The sequence below is a fragment of the Pinus tabuliformis genome, chromosome 7 (genome assembly GCF_031772625.1).
Source record: "Pinus tabuliformis cultivar Carrire ecotype Pingquan chromosome 7, CPIR1, whole genome shotgun sequence".
In the NCBI taxonomy this organism is placed as follows: Eukaryota; Viridiplantae; Streptophyta; class Pinopsida; order Pinales; family Pinaceae; genus Pinus; species Pinus tabuliformis.
Genome location: NC_142293.1, coordinates 744,307,698 through 744,332,842, shown reverse-complemented (window position 1 = coordinate 744,332,842; position 25,145 = coordinate 744,307,698). Strand labels below are relative to the sequence as shown.

The window sequence follows — 25,145 nt, the reverse complement described above, 5'->3', positions numbered from 1 at the left end:
ACAAATGTATCATATGTTCACCATTTGTAGTTAACTCGTTTGTTGAACGAAAATTTTGATAATTTCATGGTCCCAAGTTCAAGTTCCAATGAAGATATTTTGAGAGATGTTAGTTTTTTTGAAGAGTTCATGTTGGTATAATTATTATTCTAATTTTTTTTATATCGGTATTGTGAGGAAATATTTTTAAAAGAAATAATTATGTATATAAAATTAAACGTTAACAGATTCTGATTCTGACATATGTTTTGGAAATAGCATCACCCTCTTCATCCATATTAGGAGATGTGCCACAAGTATTGAATATTTCACTTATGTTTTGTTATAAATTGAAGTGCACTTTTCATTAAAAAATGAGATAGATTTATCTTATAGTTTTAAAATTTTGGAATTTTAGGTTTGTCGAGGTGATTTCCATTCTCTAGGGACTTTAGCAATGGAATCAACAATGGGGATAGGATCATCTAAACAATTTGAAAAGTTCGTGTAACAATTTTTTTAATATTGCGAGTTTATGCATTTTCATGTCCAATTTTAAATTTTTAATATATACATGTACATGTAGTGTACATGGCATCCAGGAGGACGCAATGCATGGCAAACAACACAAGGGCACAAAGGAAGGGGGAACACCATGAGCTATTGCATGGAATTTGAAACTTCTTATAATTTTGTTTTCATTATTATATTCTCATTTAATTTTAAGAAATTAAAATTTAACTTTGAAGTGCATAATATTATGTATATAAGAAATTACACATGTTGTGCAGGGCACCCATTATTTAGATGAGAGCATGAAGAGGTTGATATATCATATATTTCAGTGATATTCTCTAAATTGATGCAACTTTTTATTTGACAGCTTTTTAATGTTATATTTACTTTTATCTTGATATAAATTTTGGACATATTTAAATTAAAACTCTTTATTATGAATTGATGCATCTTATTATTTGACAAATTTTTATTATATATTTACTTTTAAAATGATATAAATTTTGGACATATTTTAAATATTGAACTATTTATTATGATTTAATAAATGCTATCTTTTTTAGTTTATATATATTTTGCATGGTACAATTTGCATGATGTATGGCTTAATGCTTAAAACTTGGTTTTACATATTTAAGTTCATGAATATGTAGCAATGAAAGTAAATTTGCATTTAGTTGGTACATTTTGCATTCAATCATTCCTATTATGTTAGTAGATGATTCTTAGGTTTTGTTTAAAGTTGTTTTGTCAATTTATTTTAAATGAATCTAGTAAAACTGCAAATTACAAAATAAGGCCTACATTTTGCATTTGAATGAATCATATAATTTTGTTGTGGACGTCTAAAACAATGATAAAATATGGTATGCACATTTTGCATTTATGTATATAAATTCTACTGTGGATGTCAATTGATAGGTAACTTTTAATATAAAGTTGTTTAAATGCACAAATATAACTTAGATAAAATTGCATTATAAAACATGGCCCACAATTTGCATGATGCATGCATGGTTGATACTTTCAAAGATTTTACATATTTGCATTTAGTTGGTACATTTTGAATTCAATCATTCTTATAATGTTAGTAGATGATTCTTAGGTTTTGTTTAAAGTTGTTTTGTCATGTTATGTAAAATGAATCTATTAAAATTTCAAATTACAAAATGCAACCTATATTTTTCATTTGAATGAATCTTATAATTCGGTGTATATGTCTAAAACAATGATAACTTAAAATCACATTATAGAATATGATATGCACATTTTGCATTCATGTATAGAAAGGCTACTATGGATGTCAGTTGTTAGTTAACTTTTAATATAAAGTTATTTGAATGCACAAACATAAGTTAGATAAAATTGCATTATAAAACATGGCCCACAATTTGCATGATGCATGCATGGTTTGATACTTTTAATGGTTTTACATATAATTTAAGTTCATGAATATGTAGCAATGAAAGTAAATTTGCATTTAGTTGGTACATTTTGCATTCAATCATTCGTGTAATGTTGGTAGATGATTCTTAGGTTTTGTTTAAAGTTGTTTTGTCAAGTTATTTAAAATGAATCTATTAAAAATACAAATTACAAAATGTGACTTGCATTTTGCATTTGAATGAATCTTATAATTCGGTGTAGATGTCTAAAATAATGATAACTTAAAATTGCATTATAAAATATGGTATGTACATTTTTCATTCATGTATAGAAAGGTTATTGTGGATGTCAGTTGATAGTTAACTTTTAATATAAAGTTGTTTGAATGCACACACATAAGTTAGATAAAATTGCATTATAAAACATGGCCCACAATTTGCATGATGCATGCATGGTTTGATACTTTTAAAGGTTTTACTTATAATTTAAGTTCATGAATATGTAGCAATGAAAGTAAATTTGCATATAGTTGGTACATTCTGCATTCAATCTTTCCTATAATGTTAGTAGATGATTCTTAGGTTTTGTTTAAAGTTGTTTTATCAAGTTATTTAAAATGAATCTGTTAAAATTGCAAATTACAAAATGTGACCTACAATTTTCATTTGAATGAGTCTTATAATTCAGTGTAGATGTCTAAAACATTGATAACTTAAATTTGCATTATAAAGTATGGTATGCACATTTTTCATTCATGTTTGGAAAGGCTACTATGGATGTCAGTTGATAGTTAACTTTTAATATAAAGTCGTTTCATTGCATAAACATAAGTTAGATAAAATTACATTATAAAGCATGGCCCACAATTTGCATGATGCATGCATGGTATGATCTTTTTAAAGGTTTTACATATAATTTAAGTTCATGAATATGTAACAATGAAAGTAAATTTTCATTTAGTTGGTACATTTTGCATTCAGTCATTCCTATAATGTTAGTAGATGATTCTCAAGTTTTGTTTAAAGTTGTTTTGTCGAGTTATTTAAAATGAATCCATTAAAATTGCAAATTACAAAATGTGACCTACAGTTTGCATTTGAATGAATCTTATAATTTAGTATAGATGTCTAAAACAATGATAACTTAAAATTGCATTATAAAATATGGTATTTACATTTGGAATTCATGTATAGAAAGGCTACTATGGATGTCAGTTCATCGTTAACTTTTAATATAAAGTTGTTTGAATGCACAGACATAAGTTAGATAAAATTGCATTATAAAACATGGCCCACAATTTGCATTCAATCATTCCTATAATGTTAGTAGATGATTCTTAAGTTTTGTTTAAAGTTGTTTTGTCAATTTATTTAAAATGAATCTAGTAAAATTTCAAATTACAAAACATGACCTACATTTTCTATTTTGAATGAATCTTATAATTTGTTGTAAATGTCTAAAAAAATCAAAACTTAAAATTGCATTATAAAATATGGCATGTACATTAAATTGCATTAATGTGTAGAAAGGCTAATACATTTTGAATTCATGTATGAAATTGTTTAAGACCAAAGAATGTATGTACAGATAAATTACTTGTCGTGCATGCAAAAATAATATCAGTAGCATCAAATCCTCAATACACCTACATAACAGGCAGTATACATATAAATTTGTAACTCAATACAAGACCCAATGAGTATCGCTTTCACATCATCACAGTCTTAAGAATTTAGAACTTAAGAGTGCACAAAAAGAAAGGCTGACAATGTACTTGAACTCTAAGTTCTCAAAGATGAATCCTAGGGGAAGAAATTGTTGGGAAATTCAATTAAAAAATTATAATGGAATGCCATCCTCAATGATCCGTTCATGGTCAATTTTTGACATTCTCCATTTTTAATCTTTAAATTATCGTTTTGTTTGAACTTCTATTAACTTTATGTGCGTTGCACACACCAAGTGACTATATTGACAACTTAGGACATCGGGTTGATAGTCTTGAAAGTAAAAATTACTCTCAGTTTGATGAGTTTCTTGGACAAAATAATCTTTCAATATAATATACCCTCTTTCATATATAAAATCGTTATCATTATAGTCTTCCAATAACTTCATCTTTCATTCAGTGAACCGCATCAAATAATACTTGAAATTTTCTATATTGTTAATGGGTGTAACTACAACAAAAATAGCTCCTACACAATAAAACAAGTGGAAATTCAGATCTTAATTAACATGAAATTAACTTTATCAACATGGATTTGATTTTATTATCTATTTCTAGATCTCTATATTTTAACTATTATCTAGATACTTATACACAATGATTTTAAAAACAATATATATATATATATATATATATATATATATATATATATATATATATATATATATATATCCTTTGAAATCAATTGAAATGTTACCTTCTCTAAACAGATCAAAAACTTGATCACCTTTAGATGATACAAAAGTCTCCTCTGATTCCATCTCTTCGAAGCTTGTAACTGAAATTTTCCCCTTTGTATTTAGTTCTATATTTTGCAAAGATTTTACATACATATCGTTTTCACAAACATCATTGGATTGTGTGTTGTCTATGAAAACATGACAAAAACAAGAATATTTTCTTTCATCAAATGAAAATGCATTTCGGTAATCCTTTGTTTTAATTGAATGCAAATTTCTAGTCCCTTTTACTGTTTCAGCTTCATATGTAATTGATCTATCTACATCTTAGACTCCAATATGCCAAAAAAGCCTATAGTAAATTCAAACAAGAATCTAAATATGTTATTTAAAATACAATTTATATATCAAAGATAATCATCATCATACCGCTTAAACTATAAAGTTTATAATGTTTAAAATTAGAAAATTAATAAAAATTATCATATATTAAAACTATATACAAGTTAATTTGTATATATGTACATAACTTCATACCTCCGTTGATGGGTTAGTTTGACGGCTTAATGGAACAATGCACCATTTAACAACTTGTTCAACTAAGACAAGTCAGTTTGCAAAGTGGTCCATTTGATATCTTCGAAGTGCTCATTTTATACATGCCCCTGCACCATCATGTTCTCCTTTTCCATGACCAGTCTCAAAGAAATTCCAACAATGTTTAATGTGGGTTTTCTTATGAAGACGACATAACCAAAAGAATGATCGTGAATATTTGAATTGACCTGTGCATCCATATGACCATATCTAATGTTCATTGAATTTTATTCCACAATCTTTCAATGAGTCATAAATATTATCAAAACAATGTTGTACAAAATGTGTATCATGTGTACGATCATCGTTGATATAAAAATGATATTCTTTAATAACATGTTGATTCTCACTGGTGCTTTCTATATCATCAAAATTTTATTTAGCATGTCTATATAGAATATGGACAAGCATAAAGACTTGGTCAGAATGATAATATTCACTTTGTATTTCGTTTTGTGCAACAAATGTGCAATTATCTGCAAAATCAACTATTGACAAAATGGTCCCTGGTGGAAAAATTTCCTTGGATTTTTTGAATTGCAGGTCCTACCATCAAGCGTTATGCAAATGCTTGGTGTACTTATAAATTTCTATCTCAGATTTCTTCAAAAACTCTATCACGGAAATTTCTTGTTGTTGTAAATCAATCATTTTAGCGCTTCTACTATTAGTCAAACTAATTGATGTATGGATATATTCATATCTCTTCTTCACTTTTAGGATAGACAATGATTGATCATTTATATCAATAGATTTTTATTGTGAAATAAAGTCAAATTTCCATAATGATCATATTTTTTACCACCAACACATTTCTTTTGGTAAAATAATTCATGACTTTCTTTTGCACATAGAATTTCAGATATGAAACCATTGATAGTGGAAGGACAAGGTGAATTTTTCCAAAATGTTTTACCAAAATTAAGGAAGGTGTCATAATATAATTGAAATTCCACATGATAACGACAACAACAAGTGTCTCGTACAATGATAGGTTTAACATACCATGGTTTTTGTTGCGCAAAAGTACTGATTGAGACATTGATTCCACAATTATATTCTATGAACCTATTGAAAAAATCTATTTGAGTGGTGTCCAAGATATTTTTTGCATGTTCTTCATATTGATTTCGTGTTATTCTTCGCCGCCTCACATCCCTTTCTTTTGGTGAAACACGTGAATTTTTCATTCAATATTCACATATTATTTTTTAACATCTTCTCCACGTTTATCATTGTATGGTTTCCTACAAATAATTTCCCAACAAGCGAGCTCATCATTTACATCTCTTTATAATCAAAATTTCCTATGTTTGTGCAATGGTTTTCGTGAGGTCCCTAATGCTTTTGACATAGATTTTACCAAATGATTTTCTTTAGCACTTGATGAAACCACTGCCATTTGTATTGCTCTATGTGCATCTATATCATTTTTCTTTCTAGATCTTCCAATTGATTTTAAAGAACTATTTATATTTTGAATCACATTTTCCTTCACCTTTTTATCTTTCGCTGATTTTCGAATACCCAATAGAGTTGTAGCTTCTTTTAATTTCTTTGATGTTAAGATACCTCTCAAAATTTGAGCTTGAACTGTCACACTATCATCTTTGAAGAACCTCTCAATAATGAGCTTAACATGATATCGTATAACATGGTCATATTTTTTTTATCTCCATATATGTCAGTGTCAACATTTTGTAACATCTCATCATCAATATTGATTTCATCCGTACATATGAAAATTAAATGTAAATAGGTAAAAATATTCATTAAATAGTTAAATTAAAAAATAGAGTTTGAATGAAACTAAAATTAATAAATATGTATAATTTCAATAATACACATGACATATATATACATACTTAATAGTGATTCAAATTCTTCACTTGAATCTCTTTCAACATCTTCAACAACATCATCAAACATTGGTTCATTACCTTTTTCACTTTGTCTTTCAACATTTTCAATCTCATCATCAATGTTATGAGGAATATCTCTCTCTCTTTAAATTTGCAAAATAGTTTTCAGATTAGTTCATCAAATAAAAAATAAATTTCACAATACACTAGTTAAATTTTAAATATCATTTATAATATTTACATTTACATATCTACTTCAACTTCTAGTTGAGATTGATTTTCCATTTCAATATTTAAGTGCTCTTCCTTCTTTATTTTGTAATAATTTCTCCTGTATTCTCTACGAGCTTGAATGTGTCTTGTTTGATCATATTTTCTCTTGCAATTTCTTTGATTTCCCATGATCATCCAATCTATGTAGATTTTTAAAATCCAGCCAAAAAAAGTCAATTTCAAAATCCTACAAAAAAAAAAACTCATTTTCAAAATTTAGACAAAAAGACTCACTTTAAAAATTTAGCACAAAAGACTAACTTTAAAAAAAAAGCTTACTTTAAAAATTCAGCCAAAAAAATTACTTTAAAAAAAACTCACTTTAAAATTTCAACAAAAAAAACTCACTTTAAAAATTCAGCCCAAAAATACTTACTTTAAAAATGAAGCCCAAAAAGCTCACTTAAATTTTTTTTTTTTTTTTTTTTTTTCTAAAGCAAGAGTGGTTCCTTCTAATTCATTAAATCAAGAAAAATATACAAAATTTACATAAACCCTGTACGCCAAGAGGAGACAGGGGAACAAAGGGCGTGATGCCAAAGAAAAGCGTCTTTCCATTGCAAACAGTAACAACAATCGAAGCAAACTTTAGGAGGAACCATTCCCCCCAAAGGCCTGATCAACGACAAACAACCAACCCCGAAGTCCACGCGAAAAGTCCGTCAATACATGGGGCCCCACAAAAAAGGTACCAACAGATCCAATGGAACGCATCGCCCCACGAAATCGGACGACGCTCCAAAGTATCGCATCACCAAACCTGTGCGAAACTTACCTCGCGATGGAGGGTGGTTTCCATTCCCTGCGTTGGCCACGTGTCGAAAGCCTAAAGGTATCGCTCCTGATAAGACTAAAACCACTTTTAATATAAAAGTGGTGCGATCACAAACAAAACCGCCAACCTGACCAATACCACAGGCCCCACCAAACTGCACGAAGGATCCTGAGCGTTGATTAACCAGGCAAGATCGGACGGCTGAGCAGAGAATCGCATGCCCAAGGTCATCGACCTTTAGGGCGCGGGGAAAGTGGATTTGGGACCGGGCCCTCCTCCACGTGGCAAGTTTTCTGTGGCATCACTGCCAAAGATCCAAAACCACTTTGAGCATAAAAGTGGTGCGATCACAAACAAAACCGCCAACCTGACCAATACCACGGGCCCCACCAAACTGCACGATAGATCCTGAACGTTGATTAACCAGGCTCGATCGAATGGCTGAGTAGAGAATTGCACGCCCAAGGTCATCGACCTTTAGGGCACGGGGAAAGTGGATTTGAGACCGGGCCCTCCTCCACGTGGCAAGCTTTATGTGGTATCGCTGCAAAAGATACAAAACCACTATTGACAGGAAAGCAACGCAATCGCTACGAAACCGTCCAGAGGTGGTTTTTACTTCTGTCCTTGAAAAATTAAGATGACGCAAAAAATTCTGTTGCTGCTTACTTCTGTTCGGGAAGCTCTAACTCCCAGCACTGAGAAGAGACCTAATCGTGGTCCACTTTACCTCTTGCCTTGTCTTGCCTTTCATTATGCACCTGTTAATCCCACTTGGTGTATTCCTCTGACTGCTGACCATTACTGATTGAGTTCAGTCATTTTGCCTCTGTATTCCTCTTTATCCTCCTCTGCCTGGTTGTGGCAGAGGATTTTCAGATTACTCTGCACCATTGTATTCCATCTTCTTGAGATTGCATTGTCCTTGCTGCTGACACCTTGGTTGGCTAGAATGTCCGCCAATTTGTTGGCCTTTCTCCGCACATGAATAAATCTGAGAGTACAAAGTTCCTGTATATGCACTTGGATTCTCTGAAGGACTCTCGTTAACCTCCAGTGTTTTGTGACCTTTTCCGGCTCTGTTCCATTACTGATTCTCTTAGCCGCGTTTATGACTAACTCAGAATCCGCTTCTATTATGACATTTTGGCAATTACTCTGTATCAAAAATTCTAAGCTTTGTTCCAAAGCCATTAGTTCTGCCATGTTGTTGGTGGCTTTTCCTAAGTGACCATGGAAGAGGGAGATAATGCTGCCTGTGTCATCCCTTAGAACTCCTCCAAAACCAGCATCCCCCAGGTTGCCTTTGGAAGCTCCATCAATGTTGTACTTTAAGAAACCTTCAGGGGGGGATGCCAGAAATCCTCCACCTTTTCTCTCATGCTTACTTTCCTATCTAGACCTTGAGGAATAAGCCCCTGCATGTCTAACAGCTGGAGGATTCTCATTTCTGCCACAGAGGGAGGGTTTTTGGGGAGATTCCTAACCGTGGTGCTCACTGTCTCCTTTAGTTGTTTTACGATCAGTTCCACCAGGCTAAGAGAGGCAGAATTTACCTCTTTGAATATTATTTTGTTCCTTTCCTTCCACACATTCCAAATAATGAAAGAGGGCAGAAGATTCCAGGCAGAGTTGAGAATTTCATTATCTGAGAAATTATTTCTCTAGTTGTTTAGAGTGTTGGCAATACTTTCTTTGTCTCTATCCGACTGTTTGAAGATGTTTGTAAAAAATTCCCATATCCTATCGGTGAAACTACATCTGTTGAGAAGGTGCTCTATAGTCTCCTCTTGGGTCTCACAGAGTTGACACCTGGAGGGTCCCAACATGCCCCTTTTTTGAAGGTTGTCCCATGTTAAAATTTTCCTGTGGTGAACTAACCACATAAAAAGTTTGATTTTCATCCAACCTTTGTGCTTCCAAAGCTTCTGCCAATTTTTATTAGGATCTTGGGGTTCCAGATCAAGGAGAAAACCTTTAGCTTCCTTGATATTAAAGTTTCCCTCTTTGTTGTTACCCCATCTCAGTTGGTCCTGCCCTTCCATGAATAAAGTGGTCCTCTGATCCAGTAGTTTCTTGAGGGACTCTGCTTTACTGTTGAGGTTCATGTCCCCTCTATACTCTATTTTTTTTTCCAGATTCTCCATTTTCCAAAATTCTGTGGATTCTCCCAAAAGTATTTCACCTTTACTAAACCTTGGTTGTCAGTCTCATGCTTGAGGCCTAAAAATTCTTCCTTCAGAAGATTAGGTTCTTGTTGCCATTTTTCCTCCCAGAAAAGTGCTAGATCACCCTCTTTGATTTCCCAGAAACTATGATTTTGAACTACTTCTCTATTCTCCCAGGCCTTGTTCCATATGGGGGAGCCTTTCACTGTTCCAGTCATACGAATGATTTCAGAATCCGGCCAGGCATTGGCATATTTTTCCTTCTAGATGCTTGCCCATTGAGCTTTAGGATCCTTAACCCACCTCCACCAAAGCTTGGCTCCAAGAGCCTTGGTGAGAATCTCAGGATTGTCCAAACCCAGGCCACCTTGGTTCTTGGGTTTGCAGATTTTTTCCCAAGAGACTAGAGCCCATTTTTTCCTTGTTTCCTCTTTGCCCCAAAGAAAATCTCGTTGAATATTCCGGAATTGCTGTAAGACTCCTATTGGAGCTGGGAGGGCTGATAGCATAAAGATTGGAATAGCTTGGAGAACTGCTTTAGTAAGAACCAATCTACCAGCTAAATTTAAAGATCTATTTGTCCATTTCCTGACTTTGTCTTGCATTTTTGTTACTAGAGGATCCCATATACTTTTGTGTCGGGGTTTAGTAGTAAGAGGAACTCCCAAATACTTAGAAGGAAGGGATTCTCTTTGAAAGCCTAAAATTCTGGAGACATTTCTCTAGATGGCAATGTGAGTGTTAAAGAAAAAGACTTTTGATTTGGAAAGGTTTACTTCCATACCTGTGGCCTTCACGAAGTCATTCAAAATTTGTTTGTAAGCAAGTGCTTCTTTAACTGTGGGAATGCCCTGTAACATGGTATCATCTACAAACTGTTGGTCAGTTAGGACTTGCCCATTCTCCGAAAGTTGGAGTCCTTGAATTTTTCCCATTTCTCTTGCATGCTTGATGGACCGCCCCGGCCCTTCCATCATGAGGATGAAGAGAAAAGGAGAAAGCGGATGTCCCTGTCTAAGACCTCTCGAAGGGAGAAAAAGTTCAGAAGGAGAGCCATTCACTAAAATTGAAAAGTTGGAAGTGGTCACAAGGGCCATGACCCATTTGACCCAATTATGATCGAAACCAAACATTGTGAGCACTTTTTTGATGTACATCCAATTTACTTTATCACATGCTTTGGCTATGTCCAGTTGCATGATCATTCCCGCTCTCTTGTTGCAAGTTAACAAGTGAATCACCTCATGAGCTTGAATTATATTGTCCATAATTTGTCTTCCTTCCACGTACCTTGTTTGTTCCATAGATATGAGTGTGGGAAACAGTGGTTTAAGTCTATTAACAACAACCTTGGATATTATCTTATAGACAACATTGCATAAGGCGATGGGCCTGTATCTCTCTGGAGTTTGAGCATTATCCTGTTTTGAAATGAGGGCAATAAAAGAAGTATTGAGAGCTCTCAAAATGGTCTTCTTCCGCCTGGAGTCTTCGACAATATCGGCGATATCCCTTTTAACAATATTCCAGCAAGTTTTGAAGAAATCCACATTGAATCCATCTGGACCTGGTGCCTTGCCATTTTGCATTTCCTTGAGTACTTCACTAATCTCCTGTTCCGTCACAGGTCTGTTGAGATTACAATTATCCTCTCTAGATACCAGTTTAGGAATATGTTTAATTAAGTTCTTAATGAATGGTTCTCTTTCTGAGAAGTTTTCCTTGGAAATGTCCCAAAAATGCTTTACTAACACTGCATCTATCTCCTCGTGGGTTTGAAGAATTCGGCCATTCTCGTCCTTGATCGAAGAGATTTTGTTGTGAGCTCTATTTGCAATGGTGGATCTGTGGAAAAATTTAGTATTTCGTTCTCCTTCTTTTAGCCATTGAACCCTGGATTTTTGTTTCCAAAAAAATTCTTCTTGTTTACACAACATTTCCCATTCTTGGTGATATTTCTTTGCTTGATCATTTTTTTCTTTATCAAAGCCATTCTTGATCAGAGCTTGGTTGAGCTCTAGGATTTTGTTTTCCACTATTTTTTTACTAGTGAAAATATTGCCAAATTCCTTCTGGTTCCATTCCTTTAGCTTCTGCTTGATGTGCTTTAATCTCTTATGTAGAATGTACATGGATGAGCCTTGAATCTGCAGGTTTTCAGCCCACCAGTTTCCAATGTTGTTGATGAAATCTGGATGTGAAAGCCAAATATTTTCAAATCTAAACGGTTTGTTTCTTGGGGTGCCAATGCCCTTGATCTCCATTTGAATCGGCCAGTGATCTGAGCCTCCATAAGGAAGAATATTAGCTATTATTTCCTTGTCAAGAAGCATGAGCTCTTCAGAGATCATGAAACGGTCCAGCTTGGAAGCTACCTGGGAATCCCCTCCTCTTTTGTTGTTCCAAGTGCAAAGACCATTATTTGTTTCAATGTCTACCAGTTTCATGTTTTCTGAAAAACATTGGAAAGCTGAGGAATCCTTATTTAGTGCTCTTGTGCCCCCTTTTTTCTCCGAGAGCGATCTTATCATGTTGAAATCTCCTCCTATCACCCACAGTAGCCCTGCAAATCTGTTTCGAAGGTCCACTAAGGATTCAATAAACTTGATTTTGTCGTCTAACTTTTGAGGACCATAAACATTTGTTACAAGATAGGTGTCCTTGTCTCCTACTGGCTATATAACCACAGATAAATAATTCCTAGATGCCTCCGCATCAATAATACCTATTTTTTGGGGATTCCAAAGGATGAGGATACCCCCTGCTGTATTTTCTGCTTTGACTTCTATAAACTCATATCTGCTGAGCCACTTACTATGAATTTCTCTTATCTTTTGAACAGAGCATTTCGTTTCTTGGACAAAAATTATATCCAAAGCTGCCTGTTTCATTCTATTATTCAGCATTCTCTATTTCCTTTTGCTTCCTAGGCCTCTGATGTTCCAAGTTGTAAACTTCATAATTACTAATTGGAAAAGGAGTAACTGGATAGGTCTTTCATCTTACCTGAGTCTATCATGAGCTTTCCACATTCCATTAATAGCTCATTCTGCTTTTTTCTGCCCCTTTTTTCCCCCGGGTTTTTTGGAGCCAAAACTAGAGTTGGTTTTATCGCTTTCATTCCCTGCTTGCTTTGTTTTTCCATGGCATTATCTTCTTCCAAGCCTTTTGTCTGAGTTTTCCATAAGAATAACTGCTCTATTCGCTTGCATTCTTCTTGTGGTAGAGATTCTACTCCACCTGTTGTTCCCTTACTCAAGAACCCTTCTAGATCTAGGTTTTCTCGGTCGAGAATCTCTTGTAACTCATTGTCTTCCATTTCCATCTCACTCTGGGTCATTTCCTGATCCATATCCATCTCTGATTCACTCATCGTGATCCCTTTATGTATTTCCTTTGCTTGTTCCTGATCTTGTTCTTCTTCCTTTTCCTGCTTGTCATCTCCATCCTTCATAACTTGATTTTCGACTACTGCATCCTCCTCCTCTTCAAGAACATGGAACTAATTTGGCCTCCCTTTTTGGTCTCCACTTTGTTGATGTTTTGGCCCTTTTTTGTTGTTTTTACCCTTGTGAGCAACTTTTTCAAAGCAATCTGTCTCTTTCATTATGTTAGTTTTACTTTTGTTCTCAGCCCTACTGATAGGACAGTCTCGAATAAGATGCCCATGTTCATGACATTTTCGACATCTAAAAGGAATGTGCTCGTAGTCAACTGTTTGCACCCATTCCTCATCATATACCTCTAATATGACCTCGTCCAAAAGTGCTCCAGATAGGTCCATCTCTACACAAATCCTGGCAAAGGAGGTATATTTTCCCCTTCTCGTGGCTTCAGAAGTTTTGACATCCCTTCCTAATTTATTTCCTATGGCTGTAAGTGATTCTATTTACCAATAATCTATAGGTAGCGAGTAGAGTCTTACCCATACCGAGACTAAGGTAAAGGTTTCCCACTCCGGCACAAAGTTCATCATCCATAGCCGCATGTAGAGCCCTGTTGCTGCATAGAAGTAGGGCCCTCCTTCAAACACTCTGTCTTTGTCCTCTATGTTCGCGAACACCACTGTAAAAAAACCCTTGGATCCTAGATGAAGACCAATGCCTCCTTTGGGCTTCCAGTGGTATCTGATCCAAGTTTGTAAAGCCTTTTCAGTGGGCCATAGTCCCATGAATTTGCATATGATTGCGTAAGTCTGCATGTGCTCCCTGTGGGCCTGCAGCTCAGGGTTATTTAATATTACTCTGGGAGTGACTTCAGCTTTGGGCTTGCACGGGCCCTGATGTTTCCTGTCTTTTGTTCCCTATTTTTTTTCATTTTCCTCTTTATCCTTTGTGTCGTCATTCTCCTTCTCCTTGCTGCTTTCTGTTTCCTTTTCCCCCCTTTTGCCCCCTTCCATCGTGTTGCCTTTGCCTGAAACTGGAGATGCCTTGCTCTTGTTAGCCACTGCCTCGCGGTAGGAGGGAGTGGAGCTCCCTCCTCTGCACCCATCCATGGAGAAAAGCCTGCTCAGAAACCCTTAACCCTGGTTCACCGCTCTGCCACTCTTCGGCTTTCTCCCCTTCCCGATTACTTAACCGCCACTCTTTAAAAATTCATCACAAAAGACTTACTTAAAAATTAAGTTAAAAAATCTCACTTTAAAAATTCAACCTAAAAGACTTACTTTAAAAATTAAGTCCAAAAAATTTTCTTTTAAAATTTAGCCCATAAGATTTAGTTTAAAATTTCACTCGAAATGAGGAAAGAGTGCCAAAATAATGTTTCTTCTCCATTTATTTATATCGTTCGAGTGGAACATTTTTTTCGGAGGGTCGCATCTTTCCATTTTTACGGTTGATGGAAAATATTGGTAGATTTTCGGCCGGACTTTTAAAATGTATTCAGCTGAACATTTAAATTAATTTGGCCGAATTATTTTTCTGTTTGTTTAACGGGTGCCAACGACAAACACAAGTTCAGCCAAATGTGAATTTAGTTCGCTCATTTAACCTACAACTCCACAATAGCTCGGCTCTAGTAACATTTTTTCAACTTCAAAATGGTTAAACTCCATCAAATTTGGTGAACTTACTTTCGGAACTAATACTAGCATTTGCATAATTGAATATATTTTCAATATATATATAAGTTTTATGGAATTTCATAGAAATTTTTCTAATTTTAATTAATTCTCTAATAAAATGTGTACAAAAAAATTCTGAAGGTTATTATGATTCAGTGAAATAAAAAATTTGTATCTTCCAAAATATACTATAAAAAAATATGAAAAAATTATGGTTCATTACATTGGTCCGTCTTTTGTAATGCGTAGCTTTTAGATTTTTATTTTAAACTAATATGTTGAGAAACTCGACTTTCAACTAAACATCTTCAAAATGAGAAGTTTTTTCATATTGGTTCAATTCAAAAAATTATAGTAATTATGATGTACATCAGTTGGTTTCATAAATATAACGATATCGAAATAGAGTTTGTCTATATTGTTGGAACACATTGTTTTCAAAAACACCAAATTGACAAAGAATACACTAGTGATAAAACACATGATATTTTATGAATCCCTTGATTTTTAAAGAACACACAGTCAAACAATTGATAAGTTGACATATCAAATGTGAATAAAAAAATTCCAAAAAAATAAGTAATAGAAAGCTAATAAAATTTTTGACAAATTTTCTTTTTATTGTAAAATGAAATTCTACATAGAAAAATTGTTTTGGCTTTCTGAAAGTTGATGAACTTCTAAAAATTATTTTTTTTCTCAAAAAGGGCCAAAAGTGTAACCCAACTTTAGATTTTCACCCTCTAGTTTCAAAGAAAATATTCTTCTTGGTTACATAAATACTGATTTTGTAGGAAAAAAACACTCTTGGTTAAGTATTCCATTTAGGTATATATTTTACTTTATTAGCATCCCAAAAAAAACAAATTGTCACAATACCTTTAGCTCAAGTACAATATGCGGCATCTACATCAATAGCATGGTCCCAACTACCATGTTTTGTGATAACATTTAAGCCATTACACTATCCTAGAATGATGTGTTTCACAAAAGTAGACACCTTGACACTTGCTATCATTTCATTAGCCATCTTGTTAAAAATCGTAACATCATTCTATAATTTCTTAAGTAGGAATACATTTTTGCCAAACCATTGGCATGATACATTTTGAATTTGAGAGGCAACACTTAGGCATTGTTTGTGTTACTAGTTGTAATATTCTAAATTGAAGGGGAGTGTTATATGGTGTTAGAAGATTTCTCTAACTAATTACTATTATCAAGAAACTATAGATTTCAAATAGTTATATCTACAGTTGGATTGCAAATTAGTTAGATATAGATAATTATACTTTATTATTTCGAATAAATTGTTAATAGAAGAAACTATGTCTATAAAATGTGTTTTATGAAAGAAACTATATGTATGAATATTTTTTTAATGAATTAATGAGTCATAATGTTCAAATTATATTAGTGTTCATTTCTCTCTCATTTTGTCAAATATTATATTTTTTATTTTTTTCTCAAATAAATTTTAAAGGTTGAGAGTATGGAAATAATATAAATGAAATAAATATTAAATTGTTAGATTTTCACTTCATGTAACTAGATTTTAAAATATTTTGTAATTTTTTATAGTTGATTTAATGAAGTAGATTCAAGGTAATTATAAATATCATTAGATCTCTAACCTTAACTTGATTTTCACTTAGTTTTAGCTCATCATCAAAGTCAACCTAAAAAAATCTACGCTTAAAATATTTTTATAATAATTCCTTAAATAGAAAATTCCACCTAAACTTTTTATTCATCCAAATTGTCTTGGCATTGATTCATAAAAACCAATCTAACTTTTTAGATTACCTTTACCTAAATATTTAACTGTAAACTATTTTTTCTACCATCAAAATCAATCTATTATTTGAAACTACTTTGTTTACCATCATTGATCAACCTACCATTCTAAACCACTCTTATTTACTTTCATCATTCGATATATTGAATTGGAAGTAAAGACCATGGAGACATAATAACACAAATTGTAATTGAATTCACTATTTTTTCTACCATCAAAATCAATCTATTATTTGAAACTATGTTACAACCATAAATCAACCTACCATTCTAAACCACTCTTATTTATTTTCATCATTCGATATATTGAATTGGAAGTAATGACCATGGAAACATAATAACACAAATTGTAATTGAATTCCAAATGACCGACGGATCTTCGTTCTAACTTTTACACCATAAAACCAGCAGCCCCAACCCAAATTGTTAATACTTGACAATAAAGATAAATTAAGATGAAAAAAGAAACAAACCATATTGAGCATGGTTAAGAGATTTAAACCATCATGATTTTGCCACCTCAGCTTATTGTTTGCCAATTAATCTTATCGTTTTGTGATAACAATATTGTTTATGATAAACTTGTAATCACATCGATTTTTACAATGACTTCTTAAACATTGATGGATCACTTATGATTATAATTAAGACTTACGAACGACTTATATTTTTGAGAACGATAATTGGCGAATGCTAGACTGATCTTCATGTTAACACCTAAGCCAGTTGGATGTTGTTCTCAATCCACTATGCACTAACAACATTAACATGCTTGATGCGCCTTCCATTGTTCACTTTGAGCGGGTCACTGATATCGTGGAGCTGTGAATGCACGTTCGACCCAACAATCTTGGTAAGGTAGCAATGGACAAATTCCATCGATAGGTCCGATTCGGATTCCTCTGCTTTTTGCTCTTCTTCCCGAACCTCATTTGAACCTGGGTTGACCTGGGCCTAACTGAGCTCTGCTCAGGGTTTACCTTTCATATATTCCCTGCAAGTACAATATCACTTCGCAATAAGCAATCGTTTACGATATGGCGCAACAAACCGTATGGATAGCGTTGTGACACTGTGGTACAGCAAACCGCAGGGATAGCGTTGTAACAATGTGGTGCAACAAACCATAGGGATAGCGTCCCGTTATCGAGTAAGGTCATTTGGCAGCGTAGATGTCCCGCATTGAGCGGAATCGAAGGATATCAACCACCGAACGTGTTACATGTCAACCTTTTCATCGACTACAAATATACAAAGCCTTTTCTCGTCACCACACTTGTATAAGCTACATCTCCCTATACTATATTTGTTCTACTTCTATAAAATATGTTATGTCAAGGCTTTGTTATTTTGCTCTACTTCTATAAAATATGTTATGTCAAGGCTTTGTTATTTTGTTCTACTTCTATAAAATATGTTATGTCAAGGCGGATCTTCATTAAGACTTTAAATTTTGAAGGGTCATTGAAACTTGTACATAACCTACCACCACCCCAACATATTTCCCTAAGTAACTTTAGAGATCAATGTGTTGCAACACTATTGAGTCCTCATTTTTCCAATAGGCACACATGACCAATTTTTGAAGCATGAACCAATGAGGTCCATCTCTTCTTATCTTTCTTTCTATAACCTAGGTGTTAATGTAGAAAACCATCTATGTACCTAGATGGATGTGGTCATAAGATTAGTAATATGGGAGTTATTGATATAGGCCCTAAGTCTAAGATGCCCTATCATAGCTTGTGGAAGAGTGATTAGTCCACTCCACACTCATGGGTTCTCTCCCAATTCCACATTGAGTCTTCCCTACCTTCTTGAAAAGACCATATCTAATAAAAGCAAACATGAGTACAACTACCTTCTAGATAACATACACATTTTGATGATTCTTTTGATGCTTGTGCATCCCGTCTAAATTTATATTTCATACAAAACACTTGTTGGATGCCTCATGTCATGTATCTTACAACTACCAAGTACCATGTATGGAGTAAGCTTAATTTATGGATTCACTAAAACTCCTAAGAACTCCCATTAAAGTGTTAGTAAAATAATACTAAGGTACATTGTAGGTACATTAGATTTTGGAAATTCGTATTCTAGTTTCAAAGAAAATATTCATGTTGGTTACATAGATAGTGATTTTGTAGGCAAAAACACTTTTGGTTATGTATTCAATATAGGTGAAGGTTTGACTTTATGAACATCCAAAAAAAATCATTGTCACAATACCTTTAGTTCAAATAGAGAATGTAGCATCTACATTGATAGCATGGAACCAACTCCCATCTTTTGTGACAACATTTAATCCATTGCACTATCCTAGAATGATGTATTTCATCACAGAAGTAGACACATTGGCACTTGCTATCATTTCATTAGCCATATTGTTAAAAATCACAACATCATTCTACATTTTCTTAAGTAGGCAGATGTTTTGGCAAAACCATTGGCATGATACAATTTTGAACTTGGGAGGCAACACTTAGTCATTGTTTGTGTTAATAGTTGTAATAGTGTAAATTGAAAGGGGGTGTTATATGGTGTTAGACAATTTCTCCAACTAATACTATTATCAAGAAGGTATAGATTTTAAATAGTTAGATCTAGAGCCAAATTGCATATTAGTTAGATCTAGATAATTACTCTCTATTATTTTAAATAGATTTTTAATAGAAGAAACTATGTGTATAAAATGTGTTTTATGAGAGAAATTATGTGTATGAATATGTGCTTTATGAATTAATGAATCATGATGTTCAAATTATATTAGTGTTCATTCCTCTCTCATTTTGTCAAATATTGAATTTTTGTAGTTTTTTCTCATAAAAAGATTGAAGGTTAAGGGTATGGAAATTATGTGAATGAAATAAATATTAAATTATGAGATTTTCACTTTACCTAACTAGATCCTAGAATATTTTGCAATCTTATAATGTTGATCTAATGAAGTAGAGTCGTGATAATTATAAATATCATTAGATCTCTAATACCTAGCCTTAGCTTGATTTTCACTTACTTTTAGTTCTTCATTAAAAAAGCTACACTTGAAATATAGCTATGATACTTCTCTAAATGGAAAATTCCACCTAAAATTTCCTCAAATCCAAGTACTTTGGAGAAATGGACATCCAAATTGTCTTAGGGTTAAATCTCTAGAAACAACCTCAACTTAATTTTAACTTACCTTTTTCAAAAAAATATTTAACAGTGAACAACTTTTTAGATAACTAAAATCATTATATTATTTAAAACTATTTCCTAAACAACCATAAATCAACCTACTATTTTAAACAACTCAATTTTACTTTCCTCATTGGATATATTGTATTAGAAATAAATACCATGACGACATAACAACACTAATTGGAATTGGATTCCAAATGACCCATGGATCCTCATTCTAACTTCATTTTACACGCTAAAACCAGCCCCAACCCAAACTGTTAATACTTAAGCATAAAGCTAAATCAAGATGAAAAAAATAAATAAACTATATTGAGTATGGTTAACGGATTATAAAACCTTCATGATTTTGCCACCTCGTCTTATTGTTTGCGAATATTTAATCTTATCATTTTCTAATAACAACATGTTTATCGTTTTCTAATAACAATATTGTTTATGATAAACTTGTAATCCCATCTATTTTTACAATGACTTCTTAAACATTGATGGTATAGAGTAGAGATATAGGTTGAATGTCTTTAACAGAACGCGTGTGCTTAAACTCCTCCTTATCCTGCCTTGATTCAAATCTTCCATTTGTTAGTTGCACTCACCAGGCATGGAGTGTTAAGGTTGCACCAAGTAATGCATGGAGAATTTGTAGGGTTGTTGCGCACACCTCAAACATAATCTCGGTATGATTTCTATCATTCATTTCATCACGTTAATAGACATGTTGTATCTGTCAATCGTTAGGCTCCTCGCCTTAGCGAGAAGTACCGAGCCTTTCTCATTTCGTTCTTGAAAATAATTGTCATGTGCTTGGGGAGCTCAACAAAGGTTGGAATCACCCTCTTAAGGATGTTTCTTTTACCACAAAAGATTGGATGGACTTTTTGTGCCTCGGCAAGGGATGGTGTTTATAGCCCTAGTCCTTTCATATTGGTTTAGACTCCTTGGGAAGAGACAATGCGACCCAACAACTTGCCTTCCACAATCCGAGAGAGTGACTTCTTTGGATTGATATATATGCCACACTTTTTATAACTTGAAAAGACTTTCCAGAAATTCCCCAATTAGTCTGCTTCCTTCTCAGGAAAAATGGTCACATCATTCAATTATATCACAATGAAATGGTCCTTTGGAAAGTCTCTCTAGCATTCAGTAATCTAGATAACATTCTCACATATGCAAACATGCTCCATAGAGTCACTATGAAGGTGTTTAGAAACACATTTTCTGGATCAACACTGACCTCGTTATAGCTAGAGAAACCATCCAACATGGAAATCCTCTCTAACCCTACTACCTTTTGCAACATTTGATCCATTTGGGCAACGGTTAGCTATCGTCTTTGGACGCCTTATTCAGGTTCCTGAAGTCAACACAAAGCATGATTTCTCAATTCTTATTTATAATAGGCACCAAATAAGCAACACATATTGAATACTTGACAATGACATATATTTGCATCACAAAACTTTTTTATCTCATTTTGGACAAGGAGGTAAAGCAGAAGATTCAAATATATAAACTCTTTCCTAAAAAAAATTGATATCATCATTTAAAGGAATATGATGTTGAAATCTAGATGGAAAAGAAGTCTTCAAATCCTCATACTTATATGCCAAAACATACCAAAACTCCTTGAACAACATAATATGTTCAATTTTCTCTGAAGAGACAAGGTCCTCCATAATTACATATATAATGAGATATATCTTTGTATACGATATTCTTCTATTAGGGTACGATAAATAATGAATGAAAGAGAGTCGTCTGAGGTGATCTTACTGAAAATGAAATCTGTTATCCCAACCCTCTCATTTGAACCCAGTAAGAAGGTGTTGTGTTCATTCTTTACGCACTTAGAAAGTGACTTATATTGGGGGGGCCTAGTTACAAAAATTAGATGAGTCAATACATTACGTTATAAAGTCTAAAGAAGCAACACTTCGTCAATTGATCTATGTTTGGACTTATGGCTTGCGTCATCTTTCTATTATATTATTCTTGCTGTAAGGAAGGATGAAATCGTAAGTAAGAGAAATAACACCCCTGATGAAGTGGTCTACTGCAATGCAGTGAACTAACCATGGAGATTTGCCCTATTTTTCAATCCTATTTTCTCAATGAGTTCTTAAACATTGACTGACTAATGAACGACTTTTTTTTTTTTTTTCAGCACGAAAAAAGCTAGATTGTTGTCATTTCATTATAATAAAGAAACAATACATCATAATACTACAATGATAAACACATAGATATGCCGATCTTTGACAAAATAAGATAGAAAAGAGAAAGGTCGAATACATAGTCAAATGACTACAATTCTCCATCAAAAGTTCCAGAATAAAAGAGGCAAAATATGCAGCATCAATAGATGAAATAGGACTAGAAAATTGTAATACCAAAATAGAACAGAAAATCCTAGAATAGGGGACATGATACATACCAGGTTGTTGGAGATGAGTGAAAGAGTTATGTACCCGACATAGTAAATTCTTGAATATGATGAGTTATGTCCCCCACTGTTATACTCATCATCTAGACTCCATTTTGAGAAACAAGGCCTTTTTTGATAGCACGTCAGCAACTTGGTTTTTTCCCCTATCAATATGGGTGATAGTATAGTCCTTTCTGTGGTTCCTTAATGATTCGATTCTGTCCAACCATCCCTGAAGGTTGATATTTTTTATGACGTGAATAGAGCGAACATGATCGATTATAACCTTTGAGTCCCCAAATATTTGTAGGCCTTGCATGTTGAGAAAATCACAGAAAGTGAGTAGACCTGCTAACGCCATAACCTCAGCTTTGTTATTCGATCCTTTGCCTCCGTTCCAGAATATTTCAATATGTTGACCCTCCATAGGAATAATATGGACTCCGCAAGCACAGCAACCGTTTTGGGCCGCCCCATCAAAATAGGCCCGAGGGACCCTGGAGGGGCCCAGGGAGATAGCCATTCTTCCACTCATTCTCATGGATTTTTTGGAGATATGACAAGAATTGTATTGAGTGAGAATGGATTCATATACAGAATCATAGTTATCCATCTTTGAATGAAAGAGGGTCATGTTCCGCCATTTCCATATGGCCCATATGGTCAGCAAGGGGATAGGTCTCCATTCGATTTTCATATTACCCCACCATACAAAAGCTTCCATGATGGATGGGAATGTGGATCTGCCGAAGCCGAAATGGGCAGCCAATTTTTTCCATATCAAATGAGATTGAGGACATTGAAGGAAGATGTGCAGGTTGCTTTCAACATTTGACCTGCACAAGGGACAAATGGCAAGCCCACACCATTTCAATTTTTGGAGATTGTCCCACGTAAGATTCTTGTTGTGGAAAACAAGCCAAGCAAAAATAATGATCTTTAGGGGGCAACCAGTTTTCCAGAAGGTAAATGGGAAGATATTATGCAGTTGATCATGTTCCAAAAAAAGTAGTTGGATATAGATGTGCTTAACTTCTACAAACGATCTACCACCGAACCCCTTCCATATTAGTTTGTCCTCGGCTTCAGATCGAAAAATACCTCTGTTCTTCATGTGTGAAATGATCTGATTCCATTGGGGGGCCAGCTCATCATTGAGGCCCAGCTCCAACGCCGACTTCCATATAGGGATGGATCCTTCCCATCTGTGAATAGCCCTTTCCCAGAATATGATCCCTCTATGCTGCAAAGCCCAAAGAAGCTGTTGCAAAATGAGTATAGACTCATCTCCCCCTGCAATGGCATCCAAACCAATAATAATCCTGTTCCCCAACTGAAAACTCCATATCAGGTTTTGAAGGAAAAAATGCTCTATTTTTTTAAAACTCCTCCAAATAGCAGAGCCCTGAGAGGTACCGATTGAGCCTTGTCTATACCAGAATGTTATATCTCTGTTATCCAAATACTTAGATTTGATGGCCCTACTCCATAGAGAATCTCCCAATACAGCTTTCCATAATGATTTGCAAAGAAGGGCTTTGCGAAACAGATTTAGGTCCATAATGCCCCAACCTCCCATCTTTTTTGGACAAGCCAACATAGAAAGTTTTGTTAGGTGGAATTTCTTTTTTTCTTTATTACCACCCCAAATAAAATTAGCAGTCAATCTGTTAAGTTTATGAATAATGGATGGAGGAATGAAGAAAAGGTGAACCCAGTAGACCATAATTTGAACCAGAACAGCTTGAGTAAGAATCGCTCTGCCAGCTATAGACAAACATTTGAATTCCCATCCGGCAATTCTTTTGAAAAAACGCTCATGGATCCACATCCAATCAGCAGTGGAGTAGCCCACAGGCTTAAGATGGAAGCCCAGGTATTGCAGGCCCGCATTTAGAGGAAAAGCTTTGATATTGAAAAGTTGGGAGAGGAAGGAAATGAGATCACCTTGAATGTTCTCCAGATGGAAGGATGATTTGCCATCATTGATACACATCCCTGTCGCCTTTTGGAACTTTCCCAGAATTTCATGTAAACAAATCCATGATACTTTACAAAGCATTGCCAATAGAAGGATGTCGTCAACAAATAAATTGTGTGATATGGAGATGTTCTTGTTGATAGCCAAAGGTCTACATCTCTTATCGCGAACTGCCCTTTTAATGTGGAGACTCAATGAGTCCATGACAAGGATGAAAAGGAGTGGAGACAAAGAACAACCATGCCGCAGGCCTCTGGCTGCCGAGAAAAATGGGGAAGGGATACCATTTATGAGGACTGCATAGTTCACATCCACCACACAGGCCATAATCCAATTGGAACTTTTGCCATTTAGGCCAATTTTGGACAGTAGGCACCTAAGGAATCCCCAATCATATGCTTTTTTAAGATCTATTTTTAATAATGCAGCATCAATCTTCCTGGTATGAATAGAATGGAGACATTCTTGTGTGAGAGCAACAGCCTCCAATATGTTGCGATCCTTAAGGAAGCCATGCTGTTCAGGGGTCAAATGAATAGATAAAATATTCTGCATCCTAACAGCAATAATTTTGGAGATAATCTTATATAGAATGTTACACAGGGATATGGGCCGGAAGTCCATAAATGTAAGGGATTTCTGCTTTTTGGGGATTAAAGCAATATATGTGGAAGAGACATTGCGGCATATAGTTCCATTGATCCTGGAATCCTCAACCAT

The 25,145-nt window shown here is 34.2% G+C and overlaps 1 protein-coding gene across 1 annotated transcript in view; it reads right to left on the bottom strand.

The window, feature by feature from the left end:
* LOC149249683 (uncharacterized) overlaps positions 1-25,145 on the bottom strand; it is a 42,351-nt gene extending 17,206 nt beyond the window's left edge. Inside the window, exons 1-4 of the mRNA XM_089453441.1 lie at positions 22,716-25,145; positions 8,165-8,341; positions 7,798-7,951; positions 7,525-7,637 (exon numbers count right to left, since the gene is read on the bottom strand). Of these exons, the coding sequence (XP_089309567.1) occupies positions 7,525-7,637; positions 7,798-7,951; positions 8,165-8,341; positions 22,716-25,145 (2,874 nt within the window). The remainder of the gene's footprint in view (positions 1-7,524; positions 7,638-7,797; positions 7,952-8,164; positions 8,342-22,715) is intronic.